Source organism: Carassius gibelio, chromosome B20 (genome assembly GCF_023724105.1).
Source record: "Carassius gibelio isolate Cgi1373 ecotype wild population from Czech Republic chromosome B20, carGib1.2-hapl.c, whole genome shotgun sequence".
Lineage (NCBI taxonomy): Eukaryota > Metazoa > Chordata > Actinopteri > Cypriniformes > Cyprinidae > Carassius > Carassius gibelio.
This window is the reverse complement of record NC_068415.1, coordinates 14,840,569-14,859,698: the sequence shown is the minus strand read 5'-3', so window position 1 is coordinate 14,859,698 and position 19,130 is coordinate 14,840,569. Positions and strand designations below refer to the sequence as shown.

The 19,130-nt window shown below is 35.9% G+C and overlaps 1 protein-coding gene across 1 annotated transcript; it reads left to right on the top strand.

Annotated features, from left to right (window-relative positions):
- The first annotated feature begins 125 nt into the window (after positions 1-125).
- usp46 (ubiquitin specific peptidase 46) lies at positions 126-17,418 on the top strand. The gene is made up of 9 exons (XM_052586920.1): positions 126-458; positions 3,407-3,487; positions 5,039-5,252; positions 7,328-7,569; positions 8,690-8,766; positions 8,885-8,968; positions 9,490-9,687; positions 10,117-10,195; positions 10,831-17,418. The coding sequence occupies exons 1-9, from the start codon at positions 423-425 to the stop codon at positions 10,930-10,932; spliced, it is 1,113 nt and encodes a 370-aa protein (XP_052442880.1). The 5' UTR covers positions 126-422; the 3' UTR covers positions 10,933-17,418.
- The last annotated feature ends 1,712 nt before the right edge of the window (positions 17,419-19,130 follow it).

The window sequence follows — 19,130 nt, the reverse complement described above, 5'->3', positions numbered from 1 at the left end:
TATTGGCTACACAGATAGTTCGAACGCACGTTTTCGACACTCATTGGTGACTCAATCTGTCAATCAACTGAGCAGCGTTTCATGTCGTAGACAACAAGTGCACCAATTGCGTCCCAGTGGGCGGGGTTTGACCGATAATCCAGGATGTGAATGTTTTGTTTAGTCCGTGCAACTGGCAAAGATGTTTACAATAAATATATTCAGCATTTTTATTCTTAGTTGCAGCGACCAAGAAGAAAACAACTAGATGAAAGCCACAGACGTTTATCTCTCGCTTTGTCTGCACTTTGCATGAGCAGAGGGGATTGAATGGTCACTGATTGCTGTCCTCGTTTGGGATTGCAGCTTGGCCTGTCAGTGTACTGCTGTTACAATCATGTTTTTTTCATAAAGATGGCAACGAGGGGCACATTATAAACTAAATGACTGTCAGAAACATCGCCTCTATCTGTAATATGGTAAGTATAAGTGTGTGGATCGCGTGCTAGCTAGCTCTTACGTAATGATGATGGTTGAATGGCTTTCCTTACAATCAGGTGCATGACCTCATTTATGAGCTGCTGTATGCATGGATCACAACTGTACTTAATCTTCTATCATAACTAGACATATTCACTCGCTCAAATAATAAGCTGAGACTAGAAGTGTAAGAAATTGCTTATACTGACTTTACTATATAGCAGAATAAGTGATGCCCTTTTCATGTTGTGATAGCTCAGGTTAGCATCTGTGGTGTTAATCTTGCATTTTAAAATATAAAACAGTGATAATTTTTTAGGCTACTCTGGGTTTAAGGGTGCTTTCTGTATTTGTTTTACGAAGACAGCCTAGCTGTATGTAGTCCACATCGCTCTGTTGTCATTTTGATAGGAAGAGCATGTTTAAAACATGTCACTTGTTGAAATATTAAAATACATGAAGCTTCTCTAAATAATATAGTTCCCGCAAAATGAAAATGGTTGTAGTCGAGAGGTTGCTTCTTTCTGTGCAGTTTGGATGGATGCTCAAAAAAATTAAACAACACCCTTAAAGCAGCCAATATCATCTTTTGAAGTGATATGATGGCTTTGTGAGCTGTCATCTGCTGAAATGGATTTGAGCTGAAGAGTACTGGATAGGTCTTATTCTTGATTTTATGAACTAGATGTGTTATTATTTATTTATTTTTTCTATTAATTATATGCTATGTTTTTATAATATTTATTAATTAATATTTAGAATTAGCTTGTTTTATTGTTTTCAGTTTTCATTTTATTTTCAGAGTTAGTAATTTGTAGTGCTTTTCTTTTGCCATTTTAACAGTTTTAAGATGGCTTATGGGAGCAGAGCCCAGTGTTTTATGTAATGCTGTAGTTTCTGTGGGATATCTGACATTGCCTGAATGTTTTATTGCCTGTAACTGGCCTGAAGCCTCTATCTACTTTCAGATGTCATCCTTAGATAACTGCAGGTATTGTGTCATTCTGAGCTAGATGTGGTTCGGAACAAGAAGAGTGAATTATTGCCAGCATGAGGGGGCACAGACTTAACGTCTGACGGCTGTTTAGTGCTAGTTATGTAACCAATGGCCAGACAGGGTTCATTTGTTCATCGGTGTGTGTGTTTGGAGCCACATCTTAGTGGCTCATTGACCACGGATACAAGGCAAGCTAATGAAATGTTCTCTTTTATGTCTTCCATGTTCAGTTCTGCTTAAATGGATTCAATTAATGTGTATTTGGTGTGCACAAATGCAGACCTGTCTTTTAGTTTGAAAACATGGCTCTATTAACTGTGCTTTAGTTTGAGAACATTCGTCTATTACCTGAATCTGGCAACATATTGTTTTATATTTTGTGCTTTTGTGTACGTGCGCGTTTATGTGCTGTGGAAGGTTTCTAAGCAGAAACGAAGACAGCCTAGCTGTATGCACTCCACAAGAAAATTCCCCCTATTTATGAAGTCAAATCTTTATATTGTTAAGCCAACATAATGCCACTTCATTTTTTCAAAGCCTGTGAGCTGAAGAGGATTTGATAGCCCTTATCAACAAATGCAGCCTATTGCTTTCCTATTGTTAATTATTATGGCCTAAAAATATTCAAACTCCTAAGTCTGTCTTGCACAATGCCGTATTTATATTTCAGTAGGTAATGAAGATCTATTAGTGCTGGAATTGAAGGTCTTTGTGGATTCATATTTCCTACAGATAAAAAGGTTGCTGTCTCGGTCAGGTTAATAACACTAAACTAGACAATGCAGAGATACCGAGAGCGGCTATTTCCCATCTTTCAACTGTCAGTCATGGTCTTGACTTCATTGGTGCATGACTTTGATCTCTGGATCTGATTGTGGTTTTTTTAGTCATTAGCTAATCTGCTCATTCAGAGTCATTCAGAGATACTGCTCAGGTTCTAAAGATGCGTTGGGCTATTAATGGACGGCCATAAGCACTACTATTCAAAAGTCTGGTGTCAGTAAGTTTTTAATGCTTCTGAAAGACCACGGCTGTATGTATTTGATTAAAATATGCAGTAAAAACAATACTGACAAAATAAGCTGGGCTAAGATGAAATTCCAGCAGCCATTTCTAAGTTGTGTTAAGTGTTTCTTATCATTATCATTGAAAACTGTTTCTCTTGATATTTTTGTGGAAACTGTGAATCTTTTTTTTACAGTTCAAGTAACAGCATTTAAAAAATGGAAATCAAAATATCAACAATATTACAATATAAATATATTTAACTTTTGATCAGTTTAATGTCTCATTGATGCATAAAAAGTATTAATTTTCTTTTTAAAAAATCTTACTAATCTCAAACATTTGAACCGTAGCATGTAGTTCTTTGGAAAAAAATTACAAATAAAGGACAGTATTTCCCCTGAAATTGCCATCTTTTTTTACATTTTTGAGGGGATTACATTTGTATGATTATATTATAATATATTTGTATATCCTTTCAAAACTACACCACTTTAATCTGTAACCTGAAATGCATTCTTAATTTGAACAATTATGGCTGTTAAGTAATAAAATAAAGTTATTAGTCTAAATGACTAAAACCAGAAAACTTCTCCGTTTTGACTTTGAGCATGGGTATTTATTGATAGTTTTCCACACTTGGCAATGGCATGTGAATTAAGAAAGCAATAATTATGTCTTACCGATTGTTAATGATGATGTCATAGTGCTATAAAAAGCAAACAAGAAGTGTAGGTTATTGTCACTTGCAGCATCATAAACGAGACGAGTCATTCTCTATCAGTACATCGTGATTTTGTACCTCATATTTTCATTTTGGTGGCTTAATGTCACGTCATGGAGTTTAGAGAAAGAAAACTTTAGACATAAATGTCTTCTTATTCAATGTAAAATGAAATTGTAGTTGTCAAGTCTTTTACTTTTTCCCCTTAATTTCTGTTTCAGGGCGCCAATGCCTCTGCTCTGGAGAAAGACATTGGTCCAGAGCAGTTCCCCATTAATGAACACTACTTTGGATTGGTCAACGTAAGTATCACACAGCGCCAGACTAACTCTTAAACAGACACATGGCTTTACATGTGAGCCAGTGGGAGCAAAAATATATATTATACATATGGTAAGGGTTTGCATATTTGTTCTTGAAACATTGGGTAGCTTGGTTTTCTCAGTTTTGTGCATGTTATCATACTTAACAACATTATTCATTAGTGAATTTGAGGAAGATCACAGCATCGAAAACAAAGCAACCATCTGAAATGTTTCACTGACCTGAAAAAAAAGCACAGTTCACAACCTTTGCTAACCATTTTTTTTGTTCTTTCCAACAGAAGTGAGTGATTTATTTTGCTCTCTTCTGCAAAATATATTAGCATTTGATTTTTTCCTGCAGAATATGTCAGCTTGACAAAGCTGAATGTGTTCCTGCTGCCATTAGTGCAGCTGGTGTGATTCATGAACATGTTACTGTTCAGTCTTATAGCTGCATCTTTCAGGTCAAGCTGCCTCTTTGTTTTGGCCAAGCAGTTAATTCACTAATTCAGAGAATCGTCAGGAGAGGGATCCACAGAAATCAGGTCACAGTTGTTATTTTTCTTACTGTCATTTATTTAGATTAGAAAGCGGTTTGCATAAATTAGGTCACAGTTATTAATTTTTATTTTTATTTATTTAGATTTATAGGAGAACTGTCAGCCTGGTCTAATTAGAATTGCTTTAATTTTAATTAAGAATTTACTGCCATCATAATGTGACGATAAAACAAAGCAATTAGCTTAATGAGAGAATTGATTAGTTTGATCCCAAAATGATGTGTCTGAGTATATATTAGAATGCCACACAGAAAACTGTCTGCATCTGAGATTATCAAATATTTATATATTGCGCCATGATGACATTTTTATATCGAAACACACTGTTAACAAGAAAAAGTACCACTCCAGAATACTGATGCACTAATGATGTGTTAACCTGAAAACATTTTCAATAAGACCACAGAGTGCTGAGTTTCAGCACATTTACCCCTGATCGCTGCATTTTTCATAGTTTTCATAGTGTTTCTAGTGTTTTCATGTTCAATTATTGTTGTCACTTTTGAATACTCATGACATATATATCCTGGTCAGGTTTCCTCCTCTTATTCTGGTAATTTTCTCTCATCTCTCTGCATTCTCTATCAATAAAAATGGCAAAAAAGCCCCTAAAACAACTTCATTGTCAGTGTGAGGGAACAGGAACAGGCCTTTGGAAGGGAAACAATGCTCTGTTTTCATGGTAACGTCAAGTGCTGCTCTTTCAGCCCGTGCAGGTCATGTTGTTAAAGAGCTTGTGATTCCACCATTAGGTTTTTCAGCCATTTTATTTGCTTTTAGTGGTGAGAAGGGAGTTTTTCTTGATTGTAAATGTTTCATGCAGATCTACATTTGGTGAGCCGTATCTTGCCTGGAACTCTTCCAGATTTTCTCTCTCGGTTTCATAAATCTGATTTAATTGCGTCCCAAGTGTCCTTGGTTTGTTTCCCGCTCAAGGATTGATTAGCTCAGCCTGAATGAATTCCTCTCTCTCTGTCTTTTTCTCTAGTTCGGGAACACGTGCTACTGTAACTCAGTGTTGCAGGCTCTGTATTTCTGCCGGCCCTTCAGGGAGAATGTGTTGGCTTATAAAGTCCAGCAGAAGAAGAAGGAGAACCTTCTCACCTGTCTGGCCGACCTCTTCCACAGCATCACCACGCAGAAGAAGAAGGTGGGCGTGATCCCTCCCAAGAAGTTCATCTCACGTCTGCGGAAGGAGAATGGTGAGGGAACCAAGGGATGGAGGTTTGGCAGGTTAACATGGCCTTGTTAACCACTGCTGGTAGTAACTGTTAACAACTCTAATATGAAGGCAAAATGCATCTTTCTGCATTGACATTCATTTAAAAGTAGCTGTGTATTTTTGTCAAATAATTAATTTGGTAACACCTAATATTATATATTTATATATACATATATTTAGTTTAAAATACTGGGGTTGGTAAGAGGTTTTTTAAAGAAATTAACATTTTTATTCAGCAAGAATGTTAAATTGGTCAAAAGTGAAAGTAAATGCAAATCATGTGACAATGAAGACATGAAAATTTGGTTTTTGCCTGCATAGGAATAAATTACATTTTAAAATATATTCAAATAGAAAACAGTTTATTTAAACTCTAATCAAATTTCAGAATATTTTACATTATATTTGATCAAATAAATGTAGAATTGGTGAGTATAAGAGAACATTTACTCAAAACAACAATACAAATTTTGAGCGGATATATATTTTTAAAGGGCTTTATTTATGTAAATTCCTTATTTTAAATTTTAATTACAATTAGAATTTTCTGGAGTCCGTTCTTTATTAAATTGTATTAATCAAAAAGTCTGATTATAATCATGTTTAATTTAATAATCATGTCTAATTCCACCAAAATTCATTAAATTGTTTTTTTTACAAACTCCATTTGAATATTTTCAGGGTACTAAGTTTTTTTTGCCAAATTCCGAATTACTGTCTATAATGACTAAATTCTATCTGTGTGTTCCGCATCTTGGAAATCACAGGGCCCTAATTCCTGTGGTGCCATCAACCAAGTGCCCATTAGCAAATTGGCAGATTACAAATGACGCACTTTCATTGTGTAACATTGATGAATGGTAACGGACTGGTCAGAAATATGCAGAATCAAGATGTTTTCAATGTTGACTGAATGAATGACACATTCACAAATGCAACACATTGAACAGACTGTTTCTTTTTCATTTTTCCTTTAAATAAAGTTAAATATGGTTTCCACTCTGACTAAGCATCTGTTTACTGCTAATTTGTCATACCAGAACATTTTCAGATACATTTGGTTGACATTTTGTTAAATATATGCAGTAGTTTATGAGCAATGTAAAATCTTACATTGACTCATAAAACCAGTCTTAAGTCACTGGGGTATATTTTTAGCAAAAGCCAAAAAAAAAAAAAAAGACATTGTATGGGTCAAAATGATAGATTTTTCTTTTATGCCAAAAATCATTAGGATATTAAGTAAAAATAATGTTCCATGACGATATTTTGTAAATATAAATATATAAAACTTAATTTTTGATTAGTAATTTGCATTGCTAAGAATTCATTTGGACAACTTTTAAAGGCGATTTTCTCAGTATTTTGATTTTTTTGCACCCTCATGATCCAGGTTTTCAAATAGTTGTATCTCTGCCAAATATTATCACATTATAATAAACCATATATCAATGGAAAGCTTATTTATTCAGATTTTCATTTACCCTTAAACTTAAGACTGGTTTCGTGGTCCAGGGTCACATATATGTAAAAGTGTTTGCTGGCAAAGATGTCAACATGAGTTTGTAGGAAACTACTAGAGCAGTATCTAGCGTTCAGACAGGGGACTATGAGAAATCAAACCTGTCCATGATAACAGAAAGCCTCTGTGTGATATACTGAAGGGGAAGCAGGTGTAACAGATCAGGTGTATGTGTGCTGAGGGAGAGGAGAGGGATAATATGTAGCATAAAAGAGGATTTGTTCTTCGGTTTTATTCCAGAAAATGCCCTCGCTATGAATGAACAATACAGACCTCTATCAGAGAGACGTCACTTTACCAGCTCACCCTCACAGAGTTAGCTTTATGATTGCAAATGCTAGACAAAAGTTAATTACCTTTTTAGTAGTGTTAACTGGAACATTAATTGGAACATACTGAAAAATACAGGACTTGTGCTAAAGAAGCCACATTACGACACAATGCCAGATGCTATGAAATATGGGATTGAAACGTAATCTTTTGCAGGATTGCTAGCTAATGTTACACGTTTTGCTCTCTGGCTCTTCCTATAGACCTGTTTGATAACTACATGCAGCAGGATGCCCACGAGTTCCTGAACTACCTGCTGAACACGGTAGCTGACATCCTGCAAGAGGAGAAGAAACAGGAAAAACAGAACGGACGACTAAAGAACAACGGCACTGCCATCGCCTCAGACACCGAGCCAGAACAGAACAAGGTCGAGCCCACCTGGGTTCACGATATCTTCCAGGGCACACTGACCAATGAGACGCGCTGTCTCAACTGTGAGACGGTAAGAGTGTTGCTACGTGCAATAACTACTAATAAAAAGCCAATTTATTAATAATAGGCATCCTAATAATCAACTAGTTAATATTGAGATTTGTTCCCTTTACTAAAGTATTACAGTGTTTTATTTTACTGTATTGTATTGTTTTGCTTTTATTTAATACAGCAATGAAAGCCAGTTTCTGCGAATGGATTAAAAAATAGAGGTAATAGTGACTTTTTAACAGAAAATGATGGGATATAAACCCGATTGCCTTTTACATTTTTTATTCCATGGCCGAAACAAGAATCTTAACTGCAAGAAGTAAACTATAATATGTCAAATCAAATACCTTATTTCAGGATATATATATATATTTTTTATTAAATGTGTGTAATTATTATTACTATTATTATTTTTTGTCTTGCAGAATATACTGAAATATATCCAGCATCTTCAGGGACATACAAAATAAAATGTTATATTTAAAATTTAATGTATAATTTATTGCTATTTTATATTATAAATAGTAATTTAATAAAAAAAATTTTTTATAGTAAGTATAAATTCTAATCATCTTAATTCTGTAAGAGATATCTAAATGTCTGAGCAAAGCTGCATTAATTTAAATATTGGCACTTTTCTGTCAGACGCTATTTTTTTTACTGTGAGTTGTCTTATAAAACGACATTCGGTCAATGCTTTAAATATTGCAGCCTGAGATAAGAAACTACCATCTCTCTATCGTGTGGCCCACTTTTCAGTCTTTGCTGTTGAATAACCTATCTTTTCTTTGCATTAACACATTGCCGCTGTACTACAGTTGAGTGGTAACAGGCCGTCACACGCCTGTGCTCTCACACATCCTTACTCGTGTCTTTCTGCAATAAGTGCAAGACAACGAGAGACAATCAGGTCAACAGAGTGCATCCCCGTTCACCAGCTGAAACTGTTCGTAGAAAGCGGTTGCCAGCACACGTGACAAACATCTTTGTAGAAATGAGACCCCACTAACTCTCTGCCCCTTGAAGATACTTGACAGATAATATTGTCTCTGTGGATGGCCAGATCACAGTTTCTGAAGAGACGCGTTCTCTTTTTACTCCGATGCTTTGTGAACTCACATGTCCTTATGTTTTTACAGGTCAGTAGCAAGGATGAAGACTTTTTGGATTTGTCTGTAGATGTTGAGCAGAACACTTCAATAACACACTGTCTCAGGTAGACATATAAAAACACTGTATCATAACAGTAATCATGCATGCTTATGTGCACAACTAGTTGTTTTCTTCTGTGGTTATGCTCTTTGATAGATCTGTTTTTTTGGTGGCTTTTACAGGGACTTCAGTAATACAGAGACCCTGTGCAGCGAGTATAAATACTACTGTGAGATGTGCTGTAGCAAACAAGAGGCACAGAAACGGTGAGCGTCCTTGTGTCAGATGTGTATTATATAGTGTGGTAGTGCAAGTAAGGTTTCAGAATGACATACTACTTAATGCATAGCAAACTTTTCCAAAAATTGTCTAGTTAATCAAGACAACTTAATCAATTAACGTACATTTTGTGTTCCAGTCATTTTGACCTGAAGAGGATGTTTTTTTTTGTGTGTTTTGTTTTTGTTTGCCACAAAATGTTCCATATATTGTATGCAACATCCAACATTGCTTAATTTTGCACATGCTATTTTAAAAGATGGTTGTTTACACTACACAGTATATATGGTATAGTATACTAGTATTCCAATTACAAACCATTCCAGGATAGGTTTGTATGTCATTTGATTAAATATTGTAGCTTTTGAGGCGTGTATTAAACAGTGCAATTAACGAAGTACTTTTTTGTGAAAAAAAAAAATAAAATGCTTTGGTGCTGCTCTATACACTGCAGTGTTAATTTCTACGTGCCAGTGATTTGTTTTGTGTGCATGTGTGCATGTTGTAGTATGCGTGTGAAGAAGCTGCCCATGATCCTGGCTCTTCATCTGAAGCGCTTTAAGTACATGGAGCAGCTGCATCGCTACACTAAACTGAGCTATCGTGTGGTCTTTCCACTGGAGCTCCGCCTCTTCAACACCTCCGTAGACGCTGTCAACCTCGACCGCATGTATGACCTCGTCGCTGTGGTGGTCCACTGTGGCAGGTATGAGAACTGTCAAACATGTTCATCTGCAACATATAAAAACAAACTGTCTTAACACAGTCTGCCATGTCGGTACATTAAGTCATATGTTATAAATACTGACCATATAAGCCGTTGGAGTCTATGGTGCAAATATTTTCGCCGTAGTGTGAATGTACTGTATAATGGTAATTTCTTTCATTAAGAATGAAGCAGAATAATTTAATCAGAAAAGAGAGGTTTTTAGAAATAAATTAATAAAGTGATCTGTAAAGTATTTTGAGTTGAAACTTCACTTACACACTATGGGGACATCAGAGACTTATTTTACATCTTGTGAAAAGGGGCATAATAGGTCCCTTTTAAGAAATATCCATTGTCTAAATATTTAAAATATAAGTTGATTTCCTTCAAAAGTTTAAACATTGCCTCTGTAACTGTTTGTATAAGTGGCCCAAACAGAGGGCATTACATCACCATCGTGAAGAGTCATGGCTTCTGGCTGCTGTTTGATGACGACATTGTTGAGGTATGAACTTTTATATACATATGTTTAAACATTTTTTTTTTATTATTGTTGTTATTAATACTTCTCACAAGAATTCAACAAGGATGCATTAAATTGACCAAAAGTGACAGTAAAGATTATATTTACAAAATATTTATATTTCAAATAAAAGCTCTTCTTATGAGCTTTTTATCAATCAAAGAATAATAAAAAATAAAGAAAACACATAATGCGTTAACTGTTTTCATCGTTGATAATAAATGTTTCTTGAGCAGCAAATCAGCATATTAGAGTGATTTCTGAAGGGTCATGTGACACTGAAGACAGGGGTAATGACTGCTGAAAATTCAGCGTTCCTATCACAGGAATGAATTACATTTGAAGATATTTTCAATAAAAAAAATATTCAAATTAAAATAATTTTTAATTGCAATACTATTTAACATTTGTATTGTATTTCTGATCAATAAATTGAGCTTTAGAGACTGAACATAATTTAAACATATATATTCTTTTTTTTTTATTTTATTTTTTTTACGTAGAATGGTAGCATATAGTCAAAATATAAAGCCTAATGCATGCATAATACAACACTTATCTTTCTTGACTTTTCTCAACATGTGTTTTCTATCTATTCCTTTCCATTTCTCTTACAGAAAATTGATGCACAGGCAATAGAGGAATTCTACGGTTTGACATCTGACATTTCCAAGAACTCTGAGTCGGGATACATCCTGTTCTATCAGTCCAGAGAATGAAGGAGCAGAGGGGGAACAGAGGAGGAACGTGAGAAGAGATCAAAAGGAAGGGTATTTGTGAAGATGACATCCGCTAGATTCCTTTTCCACATCCCTCTACTTTTTCTCATCTCATACTCAGGGTCTCCAGCTGAGACTGAGTGCCAAAAGCCCTCTGTAATCCCATTTGCCAGTATGACATTTCCCAATCTCAATGCACTCTGCGGGGGGAAATCACATCTTCAAATCTGACCCTCAAGTCAGTCACCTGCATCTGGAAGGCACTTTATAAACAACAATATCTAACACAAAAGTAATACAACAACAAAAAAATCACAACATATTCAACTACAATACTTGTGAAAACTTGAAGGAATCAAAAAGCTACAAAAGGAGCAATGAGTCCAGGTAGTCTAGCCAGGGTCACTGCTTCTGTTCATTCAACACCCAGGAAAGTGCCTCTCATTCTGGGTATCTGAAACCAGAAAGAGGGATTCTCTCTCTCAATCTCTGGCTCAAGGTCAGGGACCCATTTTGGGTCACTTTAGATGTTTCATACTGTGATGCCCACTCATCAGTCCACCTTTGTATGACTCTTACCCAGTAACTGGTTGAATCCACACATCCTAGTCCAGTCCTGGTCATCAGAGGGACTGTATGCACTGTGGGACAGTTTGTTGTGGAGTTTGGCATGTTGTGGGAATAGGATTATGATTTTAAGCAGTAGTTCTGCACAATGAATCGAATGCGATTAATCGCGATTGTCATGCACTTTTAGTGAGTAAAGCTGGTTCTGTGATTAGTAGTAGATCTCCATCACCTGCTTTCAGATGGAGTAGCATTTATTAAACATAGCTCAGGATCATTTAGGATTAAGAAATCGACAAAATCGTTCGCGATTATGACAACTGTTTGCGTATCTTCTCCGCGAACTTCAACTTTGTGTAGTAAATGCTGTTTCATCTGAGAGTACGTGAAAATACCACATTTAATAACATGTTTTGACTCCGAACTCACTTCAAAACATCAGTCGAGTGTTTGAAATAAATCCTTCTGTGAGATGATGTGGCTTCTAAGAATAATTAAGGCACACAATATATTGTATCCTAAGCAGTGATAAAGGCTATGTTGATTAGCATTTCATTATAGATATACTTTATCATGTTGAAAGTTATAATAAGAAGAACTCCGATAAACCATATATTGCCGTACTCATGTGTTTATTAGTCACGTTGAATCAATGAAAGCAGTTAAATCTTCTGTTTATTCAGCTATAGCTATAGGCATTAGTGATTTTCGGTTCTTTAACAAATCATTCTTTTTGAGCTGGTTTTCAGGAAGTAACCGGTTCACAAATTGAACAGAATCAAACTTTAGTTCCGAGTTGATGACGCAGGACGCACAGCCGAAGTAGCACGTCCAACTAAAAAAAAACTGTTTGAGATGGTTCAACCAACTGTTGAAGTTTGAGGGGGTTTCCGAAGATTCTGATGAGCAAGTTGACGATATTGTGCAAGCCTGAGGCACGCACTGGAAATTAGCTTTTTATGACTTAATTTACATTTGATTAAAACCTACAAACCTTTCTTTCGAGTGATGTAAATAAATTTTACAATAGTTTATTGTGCATGGATATTATATTTAAAGTTCCTTAAGTGAAAATCAAGGAGTTTATGTTTATCCATTCTTTATACTGTAGACATGTAGAACATATCTGCGTTTGTGCATCAATGTCATGTGTGCTGTAGGTGTGAAACTTTTAAGAATCTTATCCAAGTTGTAGGCTAGTCAGTCAAACACCATTAACTTGAATTATATGGCAATAATCAGCAATATGCTTTCACACAAATAATAATAATTTAAAAAATTATGTTTCAACAGGCCTATGTGCTGACACAAATGACTTGTTTGAATTTTTCATTGATACAACATGGCACAGAGTTATTAGAAAAGAAACGCATAAAGACGTTGCTTGATGTCTTCAGGAACCTATGAATCTGCTGTTTTAACCAGTTCAATGAGCCGATCTGTCTGAAAAGAACCGGTTCGTGGAAACGAATCGGGCTTTGCATCACTTTAGGCATTTCCTGGATACGCATGACAATCGCAGCTTCTGCCTAATCGCGATTTATTGCCTTTGCGATTTAATTTCGATTAATTGTGCAGCCCTACTGAGTGTTCTGTTAGACAATTGAGTGTGTGTGTGTGTCTGTGTGTGTGTCTGCATTTAGTCATGCAGGCAGCTGCTGTGAAGTGACTTTGCTTTTCATCCAGAAATAGTTGCAGCCTTGTTACCTAGAGAGTTTTCAAAAGTTGTCCTATTGAATTCTTTGCTCCCTTCGAGTAACAAAGAAAAAGGGCAGAACTGCAAGGCTGAAATGCTGCTTTTGTCTCCCTTATCTAACACTGTTGTTACCTAACTTCCATTGTAGGTAATGGCCTTACTTACTTAGTTACAAGTGTTAACAACCTTGCAGTCTTGAAGTCTTGTTGTTAGGATCACCAAAATTTGCCGGCCCTTACTGACTTCATCCCACAAAGCATGCTGCTTCTGTCTCACCTTTATGTCCTGCTTTACTTCCTCCAGTTGGCTTGAATACATATTTTTCTCTCCTAAATAGACGTTGTAACTTGGTCCGTTTTTTACAAAGTAAAATGATGTGGCGTTTCATTGTATTATTACTTTGAGGAGTAGTTCACCCACAAATGAAAATTTAATGAAAATTTACTCACCCTTAGGCCATCCAAGATGTGGATGTGTTTGTTTCCTCATCAGAACATATTTGGAAAAATAGTATCATTAGTCTATATCACTTGCTCACAAATGGATCCTCTGCAGTGAATGGGTGCCGTCAGAATGAGAGTCCAAACAGCAAATAAAAACTTCACAATAGTAAGTAATTCACATGACTCCAGTTAACAGCTTGTGAAGTGTAAAGATGTGAGTTTGTAAAAAAAGAAATCCATCATTAAATTTCTAAACATTGCTTCCGGCTAGAATACAATGTGCATATTTGCTTTATCGAGTAAAAAAAAAATTGTCTGGTCTGAATCAGGAGAGAAATATGAATGGGTCAAGCTCAAGACCATTTACAAGTCAATGCAATTGTAAGCAAATATGTCGGTGAATTTTGATGTTGCAGGACAACGGGATGGAAGCGTTATTATGAAATATACACTCGTATTTTAGCTGGAAGAAACAGCCCAAGTTTAAAACATCAATGAATTTATTACCAGAGATGTATAAAGTACTAGAGAACCATACTTGAGTAAAAGTACAAGTGCTCTATCAAAAAAGTGACTTGAGTAGAAGTAGAAGTGCTCTTTAAGCACCACACTTAAGTAGAAGTACTAAAGTATTCAACATTTTTTGTACTTAAGTATTGCAAGTAGTCTATTTTAAAATTTACTACTCAAGTACTGAAAGTAAAAGTAGAAGTATTGTGTTATGTAGCTATTAAAGAAAGTAGTCAAAAGTTTGAACATATTGTTTTTACTATTTCAAATGATTAACCTAAAGGACAATCACAATTCCTTTGACTGTAACTTCTTGTAAACAAAAAAACGGTTACTAGGGTTAGTTAGCCCAATTTGCAAAATGATGTCATTAATAACTTACCCTCATGTTGTTTCAAACCCTTAAGACATCAAAGGGTCATTTAGAATTTTTTGAAGCATCGAAAATACATTTTGCTCCAAAAATAGCAAAAACTACGACTTTATTCAGCATTGTCTTCTTTTCCGTGTCTGTTGTAAGACAGTTAAAAACAAAGCAGTTTGTGATATCTGGTTCGCGAACGAATCATTCAATTTAACCGAATCTTTTTGAAACAGTCCACCAAATCGAACTGAATCGTTTTAAACAGTTCGCGTCTCCAATACGCATTTATCCACAGATGAATTAAGCTGTTAACTTGTTTAATGTGTCTGACACTCCATCTGAGTTAAAACAAACCAATATCCCGGAGTAATTCATTGACTCAAACAGTACACTGACTGAACTGATGTGAAGAGAGAACTGAAGATGAACAACGAGCCGAGCCAGATAATGACTCGTTCGTGAGTCAAGAACCGTTTCTGTCAGACGCGTCCGATTCGTGAACCGAGGAGCTGATGATACTGCGCATGTGTGATTTAGCGTGAAGCAAACCGACACACAGAGCGTCTGGAACCGAACTGATTCTTTTGGTGATTGATTCTGAACTGATTCTGTGTTAATGTTATGAGCCCATGTGCAGTCAACGCCAATGACGCCATTGCATCGAGCGCAAAAGAATCGGTGAACTGTTTTCTTCAACTGGTTTATTGAATCGAACTGTCAGAAAAAACTAACGTTACTGGTCATCCGAAAACCGATGCAACCGGTTCTTGACTCGTGAACGAGTCATTATCTGGCTCGGCTCGTTGTTCATCTCTCTCTTCACAGCAGTTCAGTCAGCACGCGCAGTCTCGCTTGATTCGCTCAATGATGTGCCAGCTTCATCAAACCTGCCATGCCATCTACAGTTCTGGCAGTGGTTTGTAATGGAATGATTCGTAACATTATTATAATTGTAACGAGTAACGATGCAGCACATAAAAAAAATATCGGAGTAAAAGTATTAAACTCAGCGAAAATATGTACCGAAGTAAAAGTGGAAGTAGGAGAAAAAAATAATACTCTAGTAAAGTACAGATACCGCCTTTTAGTACTTAAGTACAGTAGTGAAGTAGTTCTACTTCGTTACTATACATCTCTGTTTATTACCAATCTGCAGCTTTTAGCTAGACAACTGCAGTCATGTGGATTTCTTGTGGATCATTGTTTTCATCAGCTATATGGACTCTCATTTGTTTTGATGAAGAAACAAGCTCAACATTTTTCAGATTGCCTGAGGGTGAGTACAAATGTTCATCGTTGGGTGAACTATTCCTTTAATACATGAAAGTCTTGAACATGCGAGTCAGTGGTAGGAGAAACCTGAAATGCACCAGTCTTGAGATTACTGCAATGCGGTCAGTAAAGTTTAGGTTTAGGGCTCATCATAGTATCTTATAGGTTTTCGCTCTTACGATAAGAACATGCACACAATTGCTTTGATATGATGTGAGCGGCTTTTATCTGAGAGGGCTTTCACTGTTTAATGTACGTTGTACAGTCAGGAGAGTATCTGACTTTAGATAAATGGGGAGCTTCATAGAAGACAGTACGAACAGAATGTTAATTTTAACATTTAATTTTGGATATAAATGGGAGAGACTGAAAGGAAACAAAGTGCAATACAGGGACAAGATAAACATTCCATGGTCATTTTACACCATTTTTTTTTTTTTTTTTTAAAGAAACAACTGATAGGTACTCCTGTTTATTTAGTGTATGCATTTATTTTATGTTTTTAGTTAAGGCAAATGTTTAATTTACCATTTTATTCTCTCAGAAATAATGTGTTACTCTGAGTAAAAATAGCCCACGACTGAAATAAATGATTTATGTATTTGCCTTTTTTGTCCGTTCACAGCACAACAGTATAGAGTTGATTTTAAGCTGTTGATTGATCCATTCTCGGCTTGTGGTACCTGTATCTTCACACTCCTCAACCAACATCATAATGTGTAATTGTATGTTACAGCCAGACTACATGCAATATAGATGTATGAACACTGTGTAACAACACAATGTGGGATTGACTATGCAGCGTTTGTGTTCGTCCTGTTGTTTCCTGAGGCTTGACAGATGCTGACTGATTATTTGGACAGTTGTTCTTTCATTTGCAGTTTCCCAGTGATGCCAGCAAAGTGTTGTTTCTCAAAAAGAGGAGCAAATGTGGTTGTATGAAGATGTTTTGTTGGTACTAAGACCACGTTTCTCTTCTTTCATTCGTGATCAAAGTGAACAGAAATGTGCCAAAATTGCGGTGGGAAACCTGCAGTCCTTCGAACTGGAAAATGAAATGGATATTTCTGTGTCATGAAACTGTACATAAATATTATGTAGACATTGGTTAGAAATATATTCTATTTTTAAAACACTAGACGATTCTATTAAAATTGACCCAAGGGGAGGGAAAGACATGGTCGCTCATGAAGAAATTAAGAGCTAGTATGATTTCAGTCAGGTTTCTTACGGTGACCTGGATGATTTAGAAGTTTGTTCTGTAGAGTAGCCTAAACTAAAAGTACTGTAACTGCTTAACACTGTGGATTGAATCTCCACACACACATACATGAACATCTGGATTTGTTGAAAACCAATTATCAGTTACACACCTTATATGCAAAAAAACACACCTGTTTGTTTTGTCCTCTTTTATTGTGTGTATTTTCTTTAGGTCCAGAAAAGAGATGTACAATGTGTGTGTTTGTGTGTCTGAGAAAGAAATACCAGGACTCAAACTCTAATGGAAAGTGTGATAACTGTAAGTGCACTTTATCATAGCAGAACCAAAAAGGTTTCTCGTAGGAACTGGAATCCTGACTGAGATTCTTTTGGTTTATTTTCCTTTCCTCAATAAATGAAACACAACTTTACCAGCTGTGGCTCAGCAGTGCTTTTTATTCATTTGTTTGCTTGTTTTTGTTCTCTGTGTGTTCCTTTTAATTATTCTGACACACATCTTTTTCTTTTCCTCTTCGAGGTGACTAATAAAATGAAAAATTTCAATTTTGTACAAAGACGCAAAAGGCCTTGGGCAGAGAGCTGAAGGGAGAGGGAGTGAAAAGAGAGAAGGATAGACTCATCGAATGATACGAGAAATGAAAAGCTTTTTTACGGAAGTCCTTTATGTGCCTAAAGTGATGATTTTTTAGGGATTTCCTAAGGGAGATCTGTGACTTCCTCTGTGTGTGTGTGTGTGTGTGTGTGTAAAAAAGCAATTGGTGTGTGATGTCTTAAAACTAAAACTAAAAGAACACCTGCGACAGAGTGACTCGGAGACTAAGGATTCATGTTCTTTTAGATAATCAATGTCTTTTGTTTTTATGTGTGTGTGCTTTGTAAGACCCCAACAGATGTGTGACACATGCTGATCAGTGTGTGTGTGTGTGTTAGTCCTTGACAAATGTTTCTTTTATACATCCGCTTGTTTGTTGAACATGAACTGGTTTAATCAAGCGACACTCTTTTATTTTCCTGTGTGATGGAGGGATGTGCTTTTGTTCTCCAGCTGTCTGCTGTCTTTTCACCTGACACTCTCCACAGGGGAAGCAGGGATCATTGTAACACTCAATAAATGCTACATTTGGGGAAAAATACTGTGCACAGTGCACTCAGTGGTGATAACACTGGGTCTGTACATGCACAGTTCAGTTTTCAACCTCCTCCCAAAACAATGGACAAACCGTTTGTAATGAGGAATACTGATAATACAAATAACATAACCAGTAAAACATGTTCATTTTTGGTTTTAAAGTAATAATTTTATTTATAATAGATACAATTATGCATCATTTAAAACGGTAATATACAGTGGCATGCAGAAGTTTGGGAACCCTTTGCAGAATAATAAAAAAAAAAATAAAAGAGATCATACTAAATGCATGTTATTTTTTATTTAGTACTGTCCTGAGGAAGATATTGTATATAAACATTGTTTGCATATAGTCCACAAGACAAAATAATTGCTGAAATTATTAAAATAGCCCCATTCAAAAGTTTGGGAACCCTTGATTCTTAATACTGTGTGTGGTCACCTGATGATCCACGACTGTCTTTCTGTTTTGTGATGGTTGTGCATGAGTTTCTTGTTTGTTCTGAACAGTTAAACTGAGAACTGTTCTTCAAGGTTCTTCAATCTTTAAGGTTCTGCAGATTCTTCAGTTTTCCAGAATCTTTGAATATATTTGAACCCTTTCAAGCAGTGACTTTATGATTTTGAGATCCATTTTTTTTACACTGAGGACAATTGAAGGACTCAAACACAACTATTTAAAAAAGGTTCAAATGTTCACTGATGATCCAGAAGAAAACAAGATGCATTAAGAGCTGGGGGGTGAAAACCTTTGGAATTTGAAGATCAAGGTAAATTGTCCTTTATTCGTGTTCCGGGAAACATACAAGTATCTTCTGTTGCTTATGAAGGGCAGAACTAAATGAAAAAAAAATAATTCAACAAAATAAGAAAAATGTGGACATCTTCTTCATGTTCAAAAGTGGACATTTACAAATGTCATTTACAGTGATCACACATGGCACCATTCCATTTATGCCGCCTGGATATTATAACTGTAACTTCAGCATTCAT

What these genes read in the sequence shown, in the direction of transcription:
- usp46 (XM_052586920.1), top strand. Translation starts at nt 423, where the DNA reads ATGACTGTCAGAAACATCGCCTCTATCTGTAATATG. An exon ending in TCAATAACACACTGTCTCAG is followed by an intron (nt 8,767 to 8,884) that starts GTAGACATATAA and finishes TGGCTTTTACAG; the next exon opens with GGACTTCAGTAATACAGAGA. An exon ending in GTGGTGGTCCACTGTGGCAG is followed by an intron (nt 9,688 to 10,116) that starts GTATGAGAACTG and finishes TGTTTGTATAAG; the next exon opens with TGGCCCAAACAGAGGGCATT.